Raw genomic sequence first — 18,674 nt, 5'->3', positions numbered from 1 at the left:
CCACTCTCTTTCCTCCCTCTCCTCCCTCTCTCTCTTCTCTCTTTCCTCCCTCTCTCTCTTCTCCCTTTCATCCCTCTCTCTCTCCTCTCTTTCCTCCTTCTCTTTCTTCTCCCTCTCCTCCTTCTCTCTCTTCTCCTTTTCCTCCTCTTCCCTCTCTTCTTCAACTCCTTCCTCATCCCTTACTATCCTTGAATCGCTTACACCCCATAGAATATTATACATATATTCATCAGGATTTCTTGTTATTCCTGTGTCCAAAATAATTTTTTTTACAACAGGAAACCAATAAAATTTCTTTTGAATTTCTAAAAGAGCCTTACCTTTTCTTAACTTTATAATTTTTTCATTATTTAACATTCTAATTAAATCTAAAGTTGTCGGTTTATCAACATCAGCATAATGCCAATCTTTTATTGAAAATACCTCATTCTTATGTTGTAGAACATATTTATTAAAATACCGAATACCCTTTTCTTGAAGGTATGCTTGAACACAGAAATGATAATTTTCTTGAAGCCTTCTTGCTGTCATTTATGTATTAGAAATATATGTTAGAATAATATTATGGCACGAAACACCTCCCCATCTTCCCACAGTTAAATCATTTTGTATTTCCTTACTTATTATATATAATCCTGTTTTTTCTGTTTTCATGAGATAAACAAGGGCAAAACCATTATTATATTTACCCTTATTAAATTCTTTTATTTGTTGTTTACTAATCGTAGCCCCACAAAACTCATTCTCGATACCAAGTGGATAATATTCTTCCTTACGAGACTGATTTAATTGTTCCAGGTCTTCGAGGTTAATTTTAAATGACCAATTATACCCTAAATCATTCATATCATACCCCCATTGTTCTATTCTCATACAAACGATACGCCCTTCTTTATAAAAATTTATTTTAATTCGAACTGTGAATTCTGTATGACCTGGAGATAATATCAACACTTCTGTATCTTTGGAATACACAGCCGTTTTATTTAAGTATATATATTGTGATAAATCACTTAATCTCACCAAGTCATTCGCTTCAGTTGGGGTTGGATAATTTTTTAATTTATAAGCATTTTTCATGTTAATATTTTTGGTTATATTATATTTATGTCGTTCAGCCTGTGCCTTTGTGTAATAATTTGATAAATCAATATCCAGTTCTTGAGATACACCAAAGATAGAACCATCTTTACCAACATAAGTCATTTATATTAGATTAAAAATAATATCATAAATTTTTTTATTTTTGTTGAGTTGAAATAACACATATAGGCATAATTGACCACAACACTTGGAATTTAATTCTTGGACTTGAAATGTTTGATAAACACCATTCTGTAAGAATTTTATGACTTCAACAGGTGGCGGAAGACCAAAACTATCAAAATAATATTTGTCTTGACTATTAAAAATACAAACCCAATGAGAACCGTTCCCATTATTATCTTCTAAGTTCATAATAATATTCTTTGTATGTTTTGGCACATTTGTTAATTCATCTCTCATACAAATAACCACATTATGAATTTTTAATTTCTTACAATATTTGACAAGTTGTAAATTTGATGTTGTATTCTTTCCAAATTCTTTCAACCACTCATCAATGCTCATTTATTTATTAGAAAGATATAATCCATTACCTCTTTTCGTTAATTTTACACCTGCTTGTGCTATAGAAGAAAGCATATCTCCAACTAACAATCTCGCTTTATCAGGCAGACCTTCAAGTTTTTCAGCAAAATCTACAATTACACCACTTCCACTAATTTGTTTCTCCAACTCTTTGTTATGTCTTTCCAATTCTTTTTGAGCCTGGAGTTGAGCCTTCCTTTCGTTGGCAGTTTCCACCGCTGTTGAAATACCACCCGTCAATGCTCCAACCGCACTTAAACCAGCAAATAAAGGAATTAGAAATGGGAGAAATCCTTCACTCGTCTCTCTTATTGAATATTTTTTCAACATTGGTTTTGTCATTTTAATTTTAAGTGAGCCAGTGTCATTCAAGATTTTAACCTGTTCTCTTGTGAGAAAAACATCAATTCTTACTGCTCCTTTTCTCTGAATTGTATTAACGTTAATCGTACAAGGCTTTTGATTTTGAACACAAGATGATAGTTTATGAAGATTGATTTGATTAACATATACCCCAGTTGGTACTTTGCCACTCATTTATTTAACAAAAAATTATGTGAGACTAATCATCACACCATTATCTGTATTAATCTGCAATTCTGTTTCTTCCAAAAGCAAACAATATGTATCAACTTCTTCACTCTCTCCTCTTTCAATGTATAGGGAAGTATCCACTCGATTAGACTTTATAGTTTCCTTTTGAGCGCTCAGGTCAAACGCATAGATTGTATACAAACTTTTAAATGCTGTCATATCCAAAATAGGTTCTTTATTTCCATTACTTTCACACACCTTTTGGTAAGACTTGTATGCTTCAGCAAAATCATTTTTTTCCCAATTAATTTCCAATCTATCTCGTGGGTAAAATGTTCCATCTAGAGAAACGCGAAGTTGTTTCACCTTAGCATTATCACTCAATGCATTATTCTTATCAGTCGCAGGATCACCATCTGGCTTTTTAAAAATGATCCACAGATATCGTGGCTTTCCTTCCAGAACACCCAAATTCCACGTGTAAGTAGTTTGATTGAGTTTAACGTGTTGACATCTTCTTTTGAGGTATGATACACTGAGTGGTTTCTTTGAGTTAAGTCTTCGATTCAACATCTCTTCTGTTTTAAGATTAGGAGTATATTCACTGATATACCAACTCATCTCCTCAATTACAAATTTATTCTGTTCACCAAAAGCACTACCAACACCAAAAAGTAATCGATTTTCATTATCATTCCTCTGTAGTTGAAATCTAATTTTAAGACCATACAGAACTTTATCATGATCACAAAATCCAAATATACCTTTAAGAGGAACTGCCACAGTAAAACTATTTTCTGCTTTTGTATCATCATTATACATTCCTTTCCTTTGAGTATATCCAGGGTCTGTGTTTGTTCCCGTTGACATATCAGGAATAAAACCTTCGGCAGACCCCTTTCCCATTCTATCACTGAATGTATAGAGTGTAAATTTTATCATTTCAGATACAGCAGAGACATAATCAACCGCTTCAACTTCTTGTGTCCCAATATACAAACGCACACTATCAAACATTTTCCAGAAGAAATCATTTACAAGTGTAGCGTTTGTATTATTCCCAGCTTTAGTGAATTTAAATTTACACAACAAGAAACTTTCGGAGAGATTCAAATAGGTTTGTTGATTATTTATTTCAAAACTTTTTGTACCATTCGTATTCCAGTCTGTTCCAGTTATTGCATTTACCTTGAAGTAATCTTCTTTTTTAGTGGAGTTTGAGATGATAATAATATCATCCAAATCATAGATACTATCAATTGCTTCCATACTTGTATTTATTTAGGAAAAAAGATGTTAAAACTTTTGAAACCCTGATCCAAGTATTTGAATTATTTTCTGTCGTTCTTGGGGGGACAACTGAGTTTTGCCTTTCTTAATTTCTTTTATTGCTTGTAATTTATGAGATTCCTTCTGAGCATCTTTTATACTCTTTACGGCACCTGCTACATTTCCCACAGCAGAAGCAGTTGAACCAATTAGATCTTTATGTTTTAGAATAGTTGAACCAATACCCATGAGAGTATCAATTATCCCATCTCCTCTCAATTGATGTCCAACACCCCTTTGTCTCTTAGGTTTATAGTATCCTCTACCAAGATACATACCTTCACCCTTGTAGTATGGGGAAAGGAACATCCCATCCCCTGTAATTATTTTATATTTTCCCAACTCGTGTTTCCTCACAATAACCATCGTATTTATTTATTGGAAAACTTCACGTAGGTGAATTCTGATGGATATAACTTCTCCATTAAAAGAAATCACACGATTATCTTGGTCGGTTATCCTAAAATTTACTCTGTGTATGGTTTTTCCTGACACAGGTAGATAAACCAAATTTTTGGGTTCCATATTGAATTTATAACCAATTGGGGTTGAGTATGCGCTGAATGAAAATATTGTATTTGTTTTTTTCCCATCATTATAAGCACCATCAATCAAATCACAGTGAATTAACACCGAATTTATTCCTGAGGATATTTGAATGACATTATCACTGTAAAACGTCCCATTAGTTTCAATCTTTTTGAGGAGAAACCCAATAACTCTCTAAATGAATTATCAATTGTGAAATCAACCTTGTAGTTATTTTTAACTTTAATCGTTGATTTTGAAGTATGTTTTTGAATGTTTATAACAATATTTTTTGGTTCATCACCCTGTTCTTTCATAAGACGAGCAATTTCGGAAGATATTTGAGAAATCTCATATGCTCCGGGTGAGACTGTTATCGTTTTGTATCCACTTCCCGGATTATAACTAAACTTGTCATTTTTCTCGGTTATATTAAATAAGGTATTACAAGTTTCCATGGACAATAAAGATGCCTCATATTCTTTTGTTGTGTCAAGTTGTAGTGGGTATGGGAATGAAGATGTGTGGTCGCTTGTTGTGAAATTGAAACTAAGGATTGTGCTTCTCATCTTATTTAATATGAGATAAAATGTCTTTATATTGATATTTATTAATTATTTTCATGTTCATCAACTGGTCTAAAATGGCTGATGCTTCATTAAAACAATTGTTATTTCCAGCCTTCTTACTGCCTAACAACAATCACAGTCTATTAACTAATTGCGATGGGTCATTTGGAAGAAAACTAACACCTGAACCAAGGATACTTAAAGCCTGAATAATGTGTTTCTCCTTCTCATTCTTCCTACTTTTACCAGAAAGAATAACCTTATAATTTAGAGTGTTCAGCAGATCAATATATACTCTATCATCATTATTTTCCATATCCAATGGTTTATCAATATACTTTGATTCATACCTCACAGTTGAACCTTGTCTTCCATCTTTTGTGAGAAGAAACATTAATCTCGGAGTTAGTTTAACAGGGGGTTGAGCAGAACCCAAGAACCTTAATTCATCATTAAATATCAATACCTTTTCTTGAACAAGATGAAATATTGCTGATTGTTCTGTTGGAATGAGTCCTGCTTTGGTTTTTGAATCCGCTGAATATTCATTGTTTTGAAGAGCATTCACAATATAATCAGGGGGTCGATTAATCTCTTCCAGTTGTTGAAATAATTCTTCATCATGATATTCTAATTCTCCAATATGCTCTAATTCTTCCTCCGTCATTTGACTGAAATCTTTTAACATTTGAAGTTTTTTAGGAGTATATTCTACTGTGGGAACTGTGGAAACATCTTTCATTTTTTCTTGGGAAGTTTTTAAAAGTGGTTTAAAAAATTTCTCTTGTTTTCTTTCAAATGCTTCTTCACCCGTTAGTTTCTGTCTGCGTTTCTTCTTTATGTCTTCCTGCTGTTTTACAACTTTTGAAACCAACTCTTGATGTTCCCTAAATCCTCTTGCTCTTTCTTTCGCATCCATTTATTTATTGAAAAATATCATTTAATATCTCATCTTGTTTCACAACAATATATTTATATTTTTCAGTCGTGTGTTTCATGTAATCCCCAAATTCCTTTTTACTACATAATGTAGAACAATTGTCTCTCCAAAAATTGTTTATATCTATTGAATTTAACTTGAATAAAATAAAAGTATTAGCATTGTTTCTGATGGAACGACGAGGAAGCTGAAAGTACGATTGACTAAGATAAATACAATTACAAGAAGAATGTCTCCCTCTTGTGTAGTAGCTGTCCATTACCGTTTGGTTTCTCTCATTAACACAATCATCAAAGATAACGAGGTTCTTTTTGGATTTATCCAAATCTTGGGGAGACGGTATATCATCCGTATTATCACTCAGAATACAAGTTATCAGTTTTGATTTCTTTTTACATCTCTGTGTATCACAAAATAGTTGTATTATATCTTCAATGTTAAAATCATTTAGGTTTTTTTGAAGTTTAAATAAACCGATTATATCTTCTTTTTGAAGACCAGCATTAAAACCTTGTGAGAGTAGTTGATACTCTGGTTGAAAACTCGACTTTGTGAAAATTATTAAATTATCATAATCTAAAAAGTTGGGAGTGAGGAGCATCTTTAAAAGTAAGCAGGTTTTTCCACATCCACTTGAACCAACTATGAGGCATCTTAATGAATTTGGGAGATTTTTATGGTTGTCAAATTTTATCTTATTTTCCCAAATAGGTAAAAAATCATTCATTTATATATTTGGAAAACAGGTTATTTAATTTATTATTGGCTTTTTTCGAAATTCTATATTTTATCCTAAGTTCAGGTTTAATTTCAAGATAATCCATTATTTTATTTATGCAATATCTTGTGTTGATATTTCCCTGAAAATCACATCCATGAATAAGATATAACAACAATCCTTTGAACATTTCTCTAATACGTTCAGTTTCTTCCCTTGTAAGGAAAGGTGTGTTCTCACCCTCGTACTTTACATTCATTTCTCGAATCAATCTTGTAAAGTAATTCATTTTTGGTGTAAATCTAAAAGAATTATTTTCCTTTTTATATTTTTGATTATCATTAATTAGAAGATAATCACAGAATATACATTGTTTATAGGCTTTTGACTCTGTGTTTAATCCCCGTCTTTCACACGCAGGACAATTCTCAAATTTGTCATATGGAGAATCATGGAATTCAAGAGGCTCAAAATCGAGTAAACTATTCATATTTATAAAGTAAAACTTTACTTAAACTGAAATTCATCTTCGATATCATCTTCGATACTTTCAGAATCATCTATACTTTCATACCTATCATTTGAACACAAACTCTCGGTGCCATAACTATCGTTTGAATGCAAACTCTCGGTATCATAATCACTCTCATAATCTTCAAAATCTTCAGTTGAATATTGGCTCATTTAATTAGTAGAAAAAACATTACCATCGATATCGATATACATTTTTTCATTAACAGATTCAACTGCTACATTTTTTATATTAAAGGTAATTTTAAAATGATCCTTAACTACAATTGAACGAAATGTCATTTCACCTGATATATTAACATCCTTTATTTCATCAGGATTTATATCTTTAGGGTTGTTGAAAAAAATACAAATTTCTCCTTGCATATTACAGATGGTCTTATCTTTTCTTTCTAAAGCTTCATCCATAAGGTTTTTATTTTTTGATACCTTTTCTTGTTTCATTGCTTTTTCTAGTTTTGAATATATTGCCAGAAGGAGAGGAGAAACTTTTGTTAGAGATACCTTAATTGATGTTCTTCCAGGTATACTAAAAGCCCTTCCACTGAAGTAAATTGAAGAACTCATCATATCCACCATAATTGTTTTTATCCAATAGTTGTTATATTTATCTTTGTTCAATTTTACATCCTTGACATATTTCTCAGCATCTTTAACAAATGAAGAGATTGATTGAAACTTGTCTTTTGTGTCTTGAAACATTGTATTTATTAAGTGAAAAAGTTGGAGGATAAAATGGTTTTAAGCACAGATTCACCTGTAAAATAAACGAAATTTTCATCAAGAAAATTTTAGTTTAAGCACAGATTCACCTGTAAAATAAACGAAATTTTCATCAAGAAAATTTTAGTTTAAGCACAGATTCACCTGTAAAATAAACGAAATTTTCACCAAGAAAATTTTAGTTTAAGCACAGATTCACCTGGAAAATAAACGAAATTTTCATCAAGAAAATTTTAGTTTAAGCACAGACACACCTGTAAAATAAACGAAATTTTCATCAAGGAAATTTTAGTTTCAGCAAAGTTTTATTATATAAATATGGTGAATACAACATACTGCGATGTTTGTAATCACGAATATAAACATTATAGAAAACACCTCCGAACCAACAAACACACATTTAATCTATTTCACAAAATATCCCCTCTTGAGTTGGAAAGAAAACATTGTGATACCTGCTCAAAGGATGTTTTGAAGAGTAGTTATAATAGGCATCTTCAATCACAAAAACACAAGAAAAATGAGTTTAAAGTAAAGGGAGACTATTATATTGAAAACACTGATGGGGCATTTAAAGGGCATATAAAAATAAGGATTTTTCAATTTGGAGAACCCGGTCCATCATCAATAGTTGAATCAATTGAAATAGTGAAACCTGATGTTGAAAAATTTATTAAAAAGACATTAAAAGAAATGAAAACTTTAAAGTTTTATATGGGAGTGAAAATGAATATGAAAAGACAAGATGAAGAACAAACTCCTTATATGAGGACAGATCTTCATTTTATAACATCATTTCAAGATTTTTTGAATAGTGGGGTTTATGAAGAACTATCAAGACAAGAGGAGGATGTTGATAATACAGTGGTAGGAAGTGGATTCAATAATAAAAAAATCATCTTTTTAGATATACACATTCTAAAATCAAACCCTCTAAAAGCTTCTTCTTTGTATTGAATTACCAAAAGAAATAAAACGAAAGAAGGCAGTTGTTAATATTAAGAATAATGATAATAAATGTTTTCTCTGGTCTGTTCTTGCTCACTTACATCCACCAAAATGTAATTCAGAAAGAGTAAAACAATATATGAAATATGAGAATACCTTGGACATTAAAGATTTTAATTTCCCAATGCCACTAACAGATATTCCTAAATTTGAGAAAAAGAATAATCTTTCTATTAATGTATATGGATTAACGGATACAAACAAAGTTCAAATATTAAAAATTTCAAACAACTATAAAAATGAAGAAACACACATTGATCTTTTATATTTTAGTGTTGGAAAGAATTCACATTACACATACATCAATAATTTATCAAGATTAATCTCTTCTCAGGTATTCAGAACAGCAAACAAAATATATCCTTGTAAGCGATGTCTTAATTCATTTCATACAAAAGAACGATTAGAACAACATTCAAAATATTGTAGTAATCATAAATCAGCTGTAATTACAATGCCTAAACCTGGTGAAAAGATTTCTTTTGAAGATTATAATAAATCTATCATGCACCCATTTGTGATATACGCTGATTTTGAATGTATCCTTAAAAAGATAAATACTGCTTCTCCTAATCCAAAAGAACCATATACAAATAAATATCAAAAACATATTCCTTGTGGTTTCTGTTATTATATCAAATCATCTGTTGGAGAAAAGTATAATAAACTTGAACAGTATAGTGGAAAAAATGCTTCACAAGAGTTTGTAAAACGATTAGAAAAGGATTGTATAAGACTAACTAAATTAATGAAAGAAACAAATGAACCGATGAAATTAACCATCGAAGAAAAATTAGAATTCAGAAAGAACAATATCTGTCAGATTTGTGAGGAGGAAATTGAGGAGTCTAAAGTTAGGGATCATTGTCATCTTACTGGTAAATATAGAGGTCCCGCTCATTCCTGTTGTAATCTTAATTATAAATTACCTTCTTTTATTCCAGTCTTTCTTCACAACAGCGCCAACTATGATACACATCTATTTATAAATGAACTTTCAAAAACACCAGGGAATATTTCTGCCATAACAAACACAAGTCAAAAGTATATTTCATTTACAAAAATGATATTCACAAAACCTATAACTCGTATAAGGTTTCTTGATTCTTACAAGTTTATGGGAACACCACTAGCCAACCTCGCATCAAATCTAAGCTCCACGGGCTCTTTTCCAAATCTTAATTCATTCTTTCCAAAAGAGGAAATTCTAACTAAAGAGGAAATTCAGATTAAAGAGAGAATTCAAAGTAAAGAGGAAATTCTAATTAATGAGGAAATGAATGAAGAAATTCTTACTGAAGATGAAATTCTAATTATACAGAAAATTCGAACAAAGAATGAAATTCTAACTAAAGAGGAAATTCTGATTATAGATGAAATTCTGATTAAAGACGGAATTCTAACTAGAGAGGAAATTGAAACAAGGAATGAAATTCAAAGTAAAGAGAAAATTCTTACAAGTAAGGGAATTTATCCTTATGGTTGTATGGATTCATTTATGAGATTTAAAGAAACACAACTTCCTTCAAAAGAAAGTTTCTATAATAACCTTTATGAAGAAGAGATAAGTGATAAGGAATATAAACACGCACAAGAAATTTGGAAATTATTTAAGATAAAGAACCTTGGAGAATATCATGATTTGTATCTAAAAACAGATGTTTTATTGTTAGTTGATGTGTTTGAAGCTTTTAGATCACTCTGTCATAATAAAAATTGTTATGGATTAGATCCTGCCCACTATTTCACAGCTCCTGGTTTAGCTTGGAGTGCAATGTTGAAAATGACAAAACAAGATATAGATTTAGTCAGTGATGTAGATATGCTTTTGATGATTGAGAAGTCTAAGAGAGGTGGAATATCACAAGTATGTTCAAAAAGATATGCTAAAGCAAATAATAAATATCTTCCAAATTATGAGAGTGAAAAAGATAGTAATTATTTGATGTACTTTGATGCTAATAATTTGTATGGATGGGCAATGTCTCAATCTCTGCCTTATGGTAAATTAGAGTGGGTGGAAGAAAAGGATTATGAAAAGGCTTTGATGAATATTGTTATTTCTTCTCAAGAGAAATTGAATGACAAAGAAGAAGGTTATTATTTTGAAGTTGATTTGAAGTACCCGAGTGATCTTCATAATAAGCATAAAGACCTTCCTTTTGCATGTGAGAAAGAAACCCCAAAGAAAGAATGGTTCAGTGATTATCATAAAAGTTTTAATATTAAAGGCAAATCAACAGAAAAGTTATTAACAACATTCTATGATAAAGAGGGATATGTTTTGCATCAAAGGAACTTGAGACAATATTTATCTGCTGGGTTGAGAGTAGCTAAAATTCATAGAGTTTTAAAATTTAAACAAAGTCCTTGGATGAAAAAGTATATTAAATTCAATACAGATATGAGAACAAATACAAAAGTAAAATTTGAAGGGGAATTCTATAAATTGATGAATAATGCTGTCTTTGGAAAGACAATGGAGAATGTTAGAAACAGGCAAAACATTAGATTTGCAACATCTTGGAAAGAAGCTTCTAGATTGATAAATAAACCAAGTTTTGAGAGAGAAGAGGTTTTTTCAGAGAACTTTTCTGCTATTCATATGAAAAAGGAAAGTATTGTCATGGATAAACCAATTTATATTGGAACAGCAGTTCTTGATTTATCAAAGATATTGATGTATGATTATTTGTATAATGATTTAAAGAAAGAGTATGGTGAAAATGCTTCATTGTTGTATATGGACACCGATAGTTTTATTCTAGATATAAAAACTGACGATGTTTATAAGGATATGAAGAAAAACATTGGAGTATATGATACAAGTAATTTTAGTAAGAAGAGTGAGTTATTTTCAAAAAAGAATGAAAAGGTTATTGGCAAGTTTAAGGATGAGTTGGGTGGAAAAGTAATGAGTGAGTTTATTGGATTGAGAGCAAAGGCATATGCTTATAAGTATGGTGATCAGATTGATAAAAGGTTAAAGGGAATAAAGAAATATGTAATAAAGAAATTCAATAACTTTTAGAAATTATTATAATTGTTTGATGAATAAGAAAGAAGAATATAGGAAAATGAATACAATAAGAAGTTATAAACATAAGATATATAGTGAAGAAGTAAATAAAAAGGCATTAGGAGCCTTTGATGATAAGAGATTTATTTTAGATAATGGAATAGATTGTGTTCCATATGGATATTGTATGATAGAGTGTATAAAATAGATTGTGTTCCATATGGGTATTGTATGATAGAGTGAATAGAATAGATTGTGTTCCATATGGACACAAGTTTTAACGATGGGAAGATGGGTTAGGGTTTTTAAGGGCTTCCGCCGCGTTTTTCACAATATATAAATGGTCGAACCAAGTATTAGTCAAACTAAAGAGTGGAGAAAATCTCAGTCTTGGTATATAAATGGAAAACATAATGAATGTGAAAAATATCAAATAAGTCTTATTGAAAAAATATCTAAAACAAAGGTAAATAAAACAAATATGCGAATCAATTTAAAAACCAATAAGTTAGAGGATGTAAAGAAAATAATAAATATGTTTGAATGGACTGAAAAATTCGATGGTTATCAATTGAACAATGGAAAAATAATTTACTACAATATCAAAATGATATGCAACTCAGGAGGTGGTCAGATGAGATCATTAAGAGAAGTTTATCATTTCGTAATGGCACAAAAGGGGTATCTTAAAAAATATAAAGATTCAAATGTTTTGTTTTTCAATATTTTAGATGGGGATTATTGTGCAAAGAAAATTAAACTATTGAAGGAATTTGAGAATGAACAAATGTTTATAGGTTCAATGAGTGAGCTAAACAATATGCATTGGTTATTTGATAAAGAGTGCCCCGAGGCTTAGACGTTTCAGATATTTCTTTCGAATCACCTTTAACAAATCTTTATCTTGTTGTATGGGTTATTTGATAAAGAGTGTCCCGGGGCTGAGGCGTTTCAGATATTTCTTTAGAATCACCTTTAACAAATCTTTATCTTGTTGTATGGGCTATTTGAATAGAGAGCCCCTAGGTTAAAAGGGGAAATAAAAAAATGACCGTTTTTACAGCCATTTTTCCCTGCTGTGCAGGGGTTTGGCTTTTTCTTGAGGCAATGTTTTATGGCCGGATGCCCTTCCTGACGCCAAGCCTGGTCGCCTCTTACGACAGACAGGGATACGGTACACCTATTCTAACTGGGGCATACACCGGGAACAGTACACTGGCACTCATTTCGCCGACCTCGGAAGGAGAGCAGGCTGAGTCAACCCCCTGGTGTTAATTCAGCAGCCAACGGGATTTGAACTCAGGACCCTTGGATCCCAAGCCGCCACCCTAACCACTAAGCCAACACCAGGCTCCAGGTTAAAAGGGGAGACAAATAAATATACCTTGGGCTAAAAAGGGGATTTATTTTTTAGGGGAAAAAAAAAGAAAAATTTCATGGCTGAAAATCCCCCATTCATTTACATGGGGAAAAGTGAGCCAGAACCAGTATTCTTACCCTACATATATATATATATATATATATATATATATATATATATATAGATATGTATGTATGTATGTATGTATGTATGTATGTATGTATGTATGTATGTATGTATGTATGTGTGTGTATGTATGTATGTATGTATGTGTATATGTATATGTATATATATATATATATATATATATTTATATATTATATATATATATATATATATATATATATATATATATATATATATATATATATATATATATATATATATATATATATATATATATATATATATATATATATATATATATATATGCTGGTGTTGGCGCAGTGGTTAGGGCAGCGGCTTGAGATCCAAAAGGTCCTGAGTTCAAGCCCCGTTGGGCCACTGAATTAATACACCAGGAGGTTGACTCAGCTTGTCATCCTTCCGAGGTCGGCGAAATGAGTACCAGTGTACTGGGCTGGTGTATACCCCAGTTAAAATAGGTGTACCAGATCCCTGTGTCGCAAGAGGCGACCAGGGTTGCGGTCAGGAAGGGCATCCGGTGTAAAACATGTGCCAAATCACTATGCGGATCATATGGATGATCCGCTGTGGCGACCCCTAACGGGAATAGCCTGAAAGAAGAAGATATGTATCTTCATGTATATATATATATATATATATATATGTATATATATGTATATATATATATATATATGTATATATATGTATATATATATATATATATATATATATATATATATATATATATATATATATATATATATATATATATATATATATATATATATATACACAGTCAACCCCCCGCTTCATCGCGGTTCACCGATCGCGCCCCGGGTTCATCGCGGGTTTTCCCTTGGAACGTAACTAATTTTTTCTGCGGATTCCCCCGGTACATCGCGGTTATAATATATAAAATATAAATTATGACGCGTGGTGCTCGACCAGTCACACAACACACGAGACAAAGTTTCGCTTGTGAACTTCGAATATTTTCCACGTTTCTTCTCCAAGCCCCACGATGCCGCCCAAACGCCCTGCACCTTCTAAGGCTTCTGGCAAGGAACCGAAGCGCCAGAGGAAGGTCCTGGAACGTTCCAGGAGAAGGTTAAGGTAAAGGTGCTCGATATATGCTTCGGGAAGGAAAAAGGTTTGCCGCCGTTGGACGAGCACTGCTCATACCCAGCACCTCAAAACTGACGAGATCAGACGAGTCGATCTCCGGCACCTCAAACCCAATCACTGCCAAACCGACCAGACCAGACGAGTCGATCCCAGGCACCTCAATCCCAATCACTCCCAAACCGACCAGACAAGACCAGTCGATTTTTTGGGGAGGCGACCATTCATCGCAGATTTTCACTTTGCGCGGGGAGGTTTGGAACGTAACCCCCGCGAGAAACGGGGGATTACTGTACACATATATATATATATATATATATATATATATATATATATATATATATATATATATATATATATATAGATATATATATATATATATACATATATATATATATATATATATATATATATATATATATATATATATATATATATATATATATATATATATATATATATATATATATATATATATAACGTCGGTTTTCTCTCCACACTCAGCGGGAATGAATGGTTTGGCTTGTTGGGAGTGCATTGCATTTTTAGGGCATCATAATACACTGAATCTTGATCGTGTATTATTATTATTGTTTACAAGGGCTCACATGTCAGACATGTGAAAATATTGGATTTACCGAATATTAAAAAAAAGGTAAGAAAATGAGGGAACTGCGGCCCTTCGAAAAAAATAGTTTGCCAAAAACTTTAGCAAAAACACAAAAATGAACACAATGAGCATCACAAATGGATCGTCACAATAACAAACAAACAAAAAAACCCTCATTGGCCTCTTCATAGGAAAGAAAATTACATTATCGAGTTCAACTCCATTGTCTTTTACCCGTGACTGAACATCTCCAGGAGTAGGTGGCTGGCGCATGTCGGCGATGGCACGAAGTAGGTCGTGTGCAATGCTGGTGACATGTAGGACTGGGTTTGATACCACTGTTTTCAAGGTTGCCACACTCGCCGCAATGAGGGGCAACACCGATGGAGGCATTGGGGAGTGCAGCTGCTTCAACACCGCCTCCTGTGCACATTGTCAAATCAGACAGTCAAAAGGCAGCAAAAGTGAAACATTTCATTCAAATCAGGTGAATAATCATCACAAAGAACACTGGTTTTGAGAAGATTCATCCACAAAGATGATAAATTCTGTGCCTGATTACATGGCGCTGCAAAGGATGAGATCATGACCATAACAAGCCGTGCATGCCATTGCAATCTTTTTTAATCACCCACCCACAATTTACAGAAGATTTGATGTCGTCGTTTTCAATGCTTCTGCCATTTGGCACCAAAAATATGTACTCCTTATAAAGGAAAAGATAAAACTCTTAAGCCCAATCCACACTGAGCTCTCAGCAAACCAACAGTCTCAGCCTTGAATGAGAGCCAAGCTTCCTGATCTGATGAGTTATCTCATCAGTATAAAGGCAACGCTGAACGGATCTTTTGAAATCCATGAGCACATATTCACATCATCAGCAGGTATGAAGCAGAAGGGAACGTTTCAGAAGAAAATGGTGAAAGATAATGGTCAATCTGGAAACTGATAAAATATCCCATTGCAAAATGTAATTGTGAAGCAGGGAATGCAATAAAGGTTCTCGTCACGTTGAAAGAGTGCTGAAAACCCCAACCGAATCTACACCAAGTTTGACGAAAACCAAAACCGCATTCCTCACTGACAAAGCCCTTATTTTGTAAATGCACAATGCATCATCTCAGTTGAGCATCAAAATATTATGAAATGATTGATGTCAGAAGAGCCTCAGGACAAAGTTAGTTTGGTGAAAACTAAATATGATATCCAAATAAAAGGAAGAAACAGCTATTCCAACCAAATAATCGCAACGGCATGAAATTATGTCATGCTGTGTGTGCGCACCACATTGCCTCCATTGCTGAATTGTTTCCACATACGTCTTACATATAAAGCTGAGTTCCTGTATGTGGTTCACAAGCGCTGTCCTTTCGCCAGGCCATGCTTTTCCCTCGAGCCGCCCAGAAACCACCACCATATTTTTCACTCCACATAGCTCTGATGGTTCATGGGCCTCTGGTGTACATTTTTTCTATCATTAAATAAAGGTACCGTTTTGAGGAAACAAAGGAAAGTTTTGATGACAAGTCAAATGAGGTAATGCATGTTTTATTCGCAGCGACCGTGGCAGAGGTCTAATATACATTGCCCAATGAAAGTACGTTCTCATAATGCAGAGGAAATAAAATGGTGGCCTTCAATTAAAAAACAAATAATAATTGTTTTTGCTTTTCACCCAAATTTTGAAGGCTGACAAAACAAACTGATGGAGATGTAATTCATGTGTTATGTGAAGTAAATAAACATCAGAGTACACAATAAAGTTGAATGAAATGTACACGTCAACTTTCGTATATGCAACATCACCTCTGAGTTTACGTACATTTTAAAAACACAAACAACACGTTGAAAACTGAACAAGGTACGTTTTCATAACAACGAAAATCGTCATGAATAATATTTGAAATATTTAATTAAAAATAAAAACACTCGTTTTGTCAGAATTTTGTATGTACTGCACGGGATACTGTTGAGATGGCCAGAAGTGTGTTCAGTTATCAGCGAGCTCGCACTTGCCAAGCCAGCTACTTCTTATCAATGGTTTTGAATGGAGTGCTTGCTTGAGTTCTGAAGCTACTTGGTGAGCTCTCCACAAGAAACGTCACAACTGAACACATCCCAGATTCATTCCATGGCGATGAGGATAAACATCCAATACCATGACTTATTGCGGCCATAATCTACAAATTTATCCTGTGGGGGGCAGATTACGACACAATACATGGCAAGTCAGAGGCAACAAGGCAAGTTAGAGGTCAGTTGGAAATGAAAGCTGGTTTTCCTTTAATTATTTCTTTTTCCCAAATTTGGTTAAAAACCATGTGCTAATTAAATTGTGGGAGGAGACAGGGGAGGTGGTGAGGTGGGAGGAGGCAGGGAAAGGGGTGGGGTGGAAGTCCGGAGGGACCCAGTGTTGCTTGACAATGCGGGTACCCCTGCTTGTGTGTATGTACGTGTGGGCGTGCTCATAATAAATAAATTATATATATATATATATATATATATATATATATATATATATATATATACATACATATATATATATATATATATATATATATATATATATATATATATATATATATATATATATATATATATATATATATATATACAGTGGGGAGAACAAGTATTTGATACACTGCCGATTTTCCCACTTACAAAGCACGTAGAGGTCTGTAATTTTTATCAGAGGTACACTTCAACTGTGAAAAAAGGAATCTAAAATAAAAATCTTGAAAATCACATTGTATGATTTTTAAATCATTCATTTGCATTTTATTGCATGAAATAAGTATTTGATACATCAGAAAAACTGAATTTAATATTTGGTACAGAAACCTTTGTTTGCAATTACAGAGATCAGACCTTTCCTGTAGTTCTTAAGCAGGTTTGCACAGACTGCAGCAGGGATTTTGGCTCAATCCTCCATACAGATCTTCTCCAGATCCTTCAGGTTTCGGGGCTGTCGCTGGGCAACACAGACTTTCAGCTAACTCCAAAGATTTTCTATTGGGTTCAGGTCTGGAGACTGGCGAGGCTACTCCAGGACCTTGAGATGCTTCTTACGGAGCCACTCCTTAGTTGCCCTGGCTGTGTGTTTCGGATCGTTGTCATGCTGGAAGACCCAGCCACGTCCCATCTTCAATGCTCTTGTTGAGGGAAGGAGGTTGTTGGCCATGATCTCGTGATACATGGCCCCATCAATCCTCCCCTCAATAAGGTGCAGTCGTCCTGTTCCCTTTACAGAAAAGCATCCGCAAATAATGATGTTTCCACCTCCATGCTTCACGGTTGGGATGGTGTTCTTGGGGTTGTACTCATCCTTCTTCTTCCTCCAAACACGGCGAGTGGAGTTCACACCAAAAAGCTCTATTTTGGTCTCATCAGACCACATGACCTTCTCCCATTCCTCCTCTGGATCATCCAGATGGTCATTGGCAAACTTCAGACGGGCCTGGACATGCGCTGGCTTGAGCAGAGGGACCTTGCGTGCGCTGCAGGATTTTAATCCATGACGGCGTAGGGTGCTACTGATGGTTTATTTTGATTCTGTGGTCCCAGCTTTCTTCAGGTCATTGACCTGGTCCTGCCGTGTAGTTCTGGGCTGATCCCTCACCTTTCTCATGATCATTGAGGTTCCACGAGGTGACATCTTGCATGGAGCCCCAGACCGAGGGAGATTGACTGTGATCTTGAACTTCTTTCATTTTCTAATAATTGCGCCAAAAGTTGTTGCCTTCTCACCAAGCTGCTTGCCTCTTGACCTGTCGCCCATCCCAGCCTTGTGCAAGTCTACAATTTTGTCCCTGATGTCCTTCAACAGCTCTCTGGTCTTGCCCATTCTGGAGAGGTTGTAGTCTGATTGATTGAATGTGGACAGCTGTCTTTTATGCAGATAAAGAGTTCAAACAGGTGCAGTTAA

General features: G+C 33.6%; 1 protein-coding gene across 3 annotated transcripts in view; it reads right to left on the bottom strand.

The window, feature by feature from the left end:
• The window catches only part of LOC147030931 (dmX-like protein 2), a 504,858-nt gene that overhangs the window by 179,514 nt on the left and 306,670 nt on the right, over window positions 1-18,674 (bottom strand). For all 3 annotated transcript variants that reach the window (XM_085875495.1, XM_085875494.1, XM_085875496.1), the window contains one exon: window positions 14,984-15,172. In XM_085875495.1, the coding sequence (XP_085731621.1) occupies window positions 14,984-15,172 (189 nt within the window). The remainder of the gene's footprint in view (window positions 1-14,983; window positions 15,173-18,674) is intronic.

This window comes from Eptatretus burgeri, chromosome 3 (assembly GCF_056783735.1).
Source record: "Eptatretus burgeri isolate ZD-2024b chromosome 3, Ebu_testis_v1, whole genome shotgun sequence".
Classification (NCBI taxonomy): Eukaryota; Metazoa; Chordata; class Myxini; order Myxiniformes; family Myxinidae; genus Eptatretus; species Eptatretus burgeri.
Note: the sequence above shows the minus strand (reverse complement) of the source record. Positions and strands in the feature narration are given on the sequence as shown.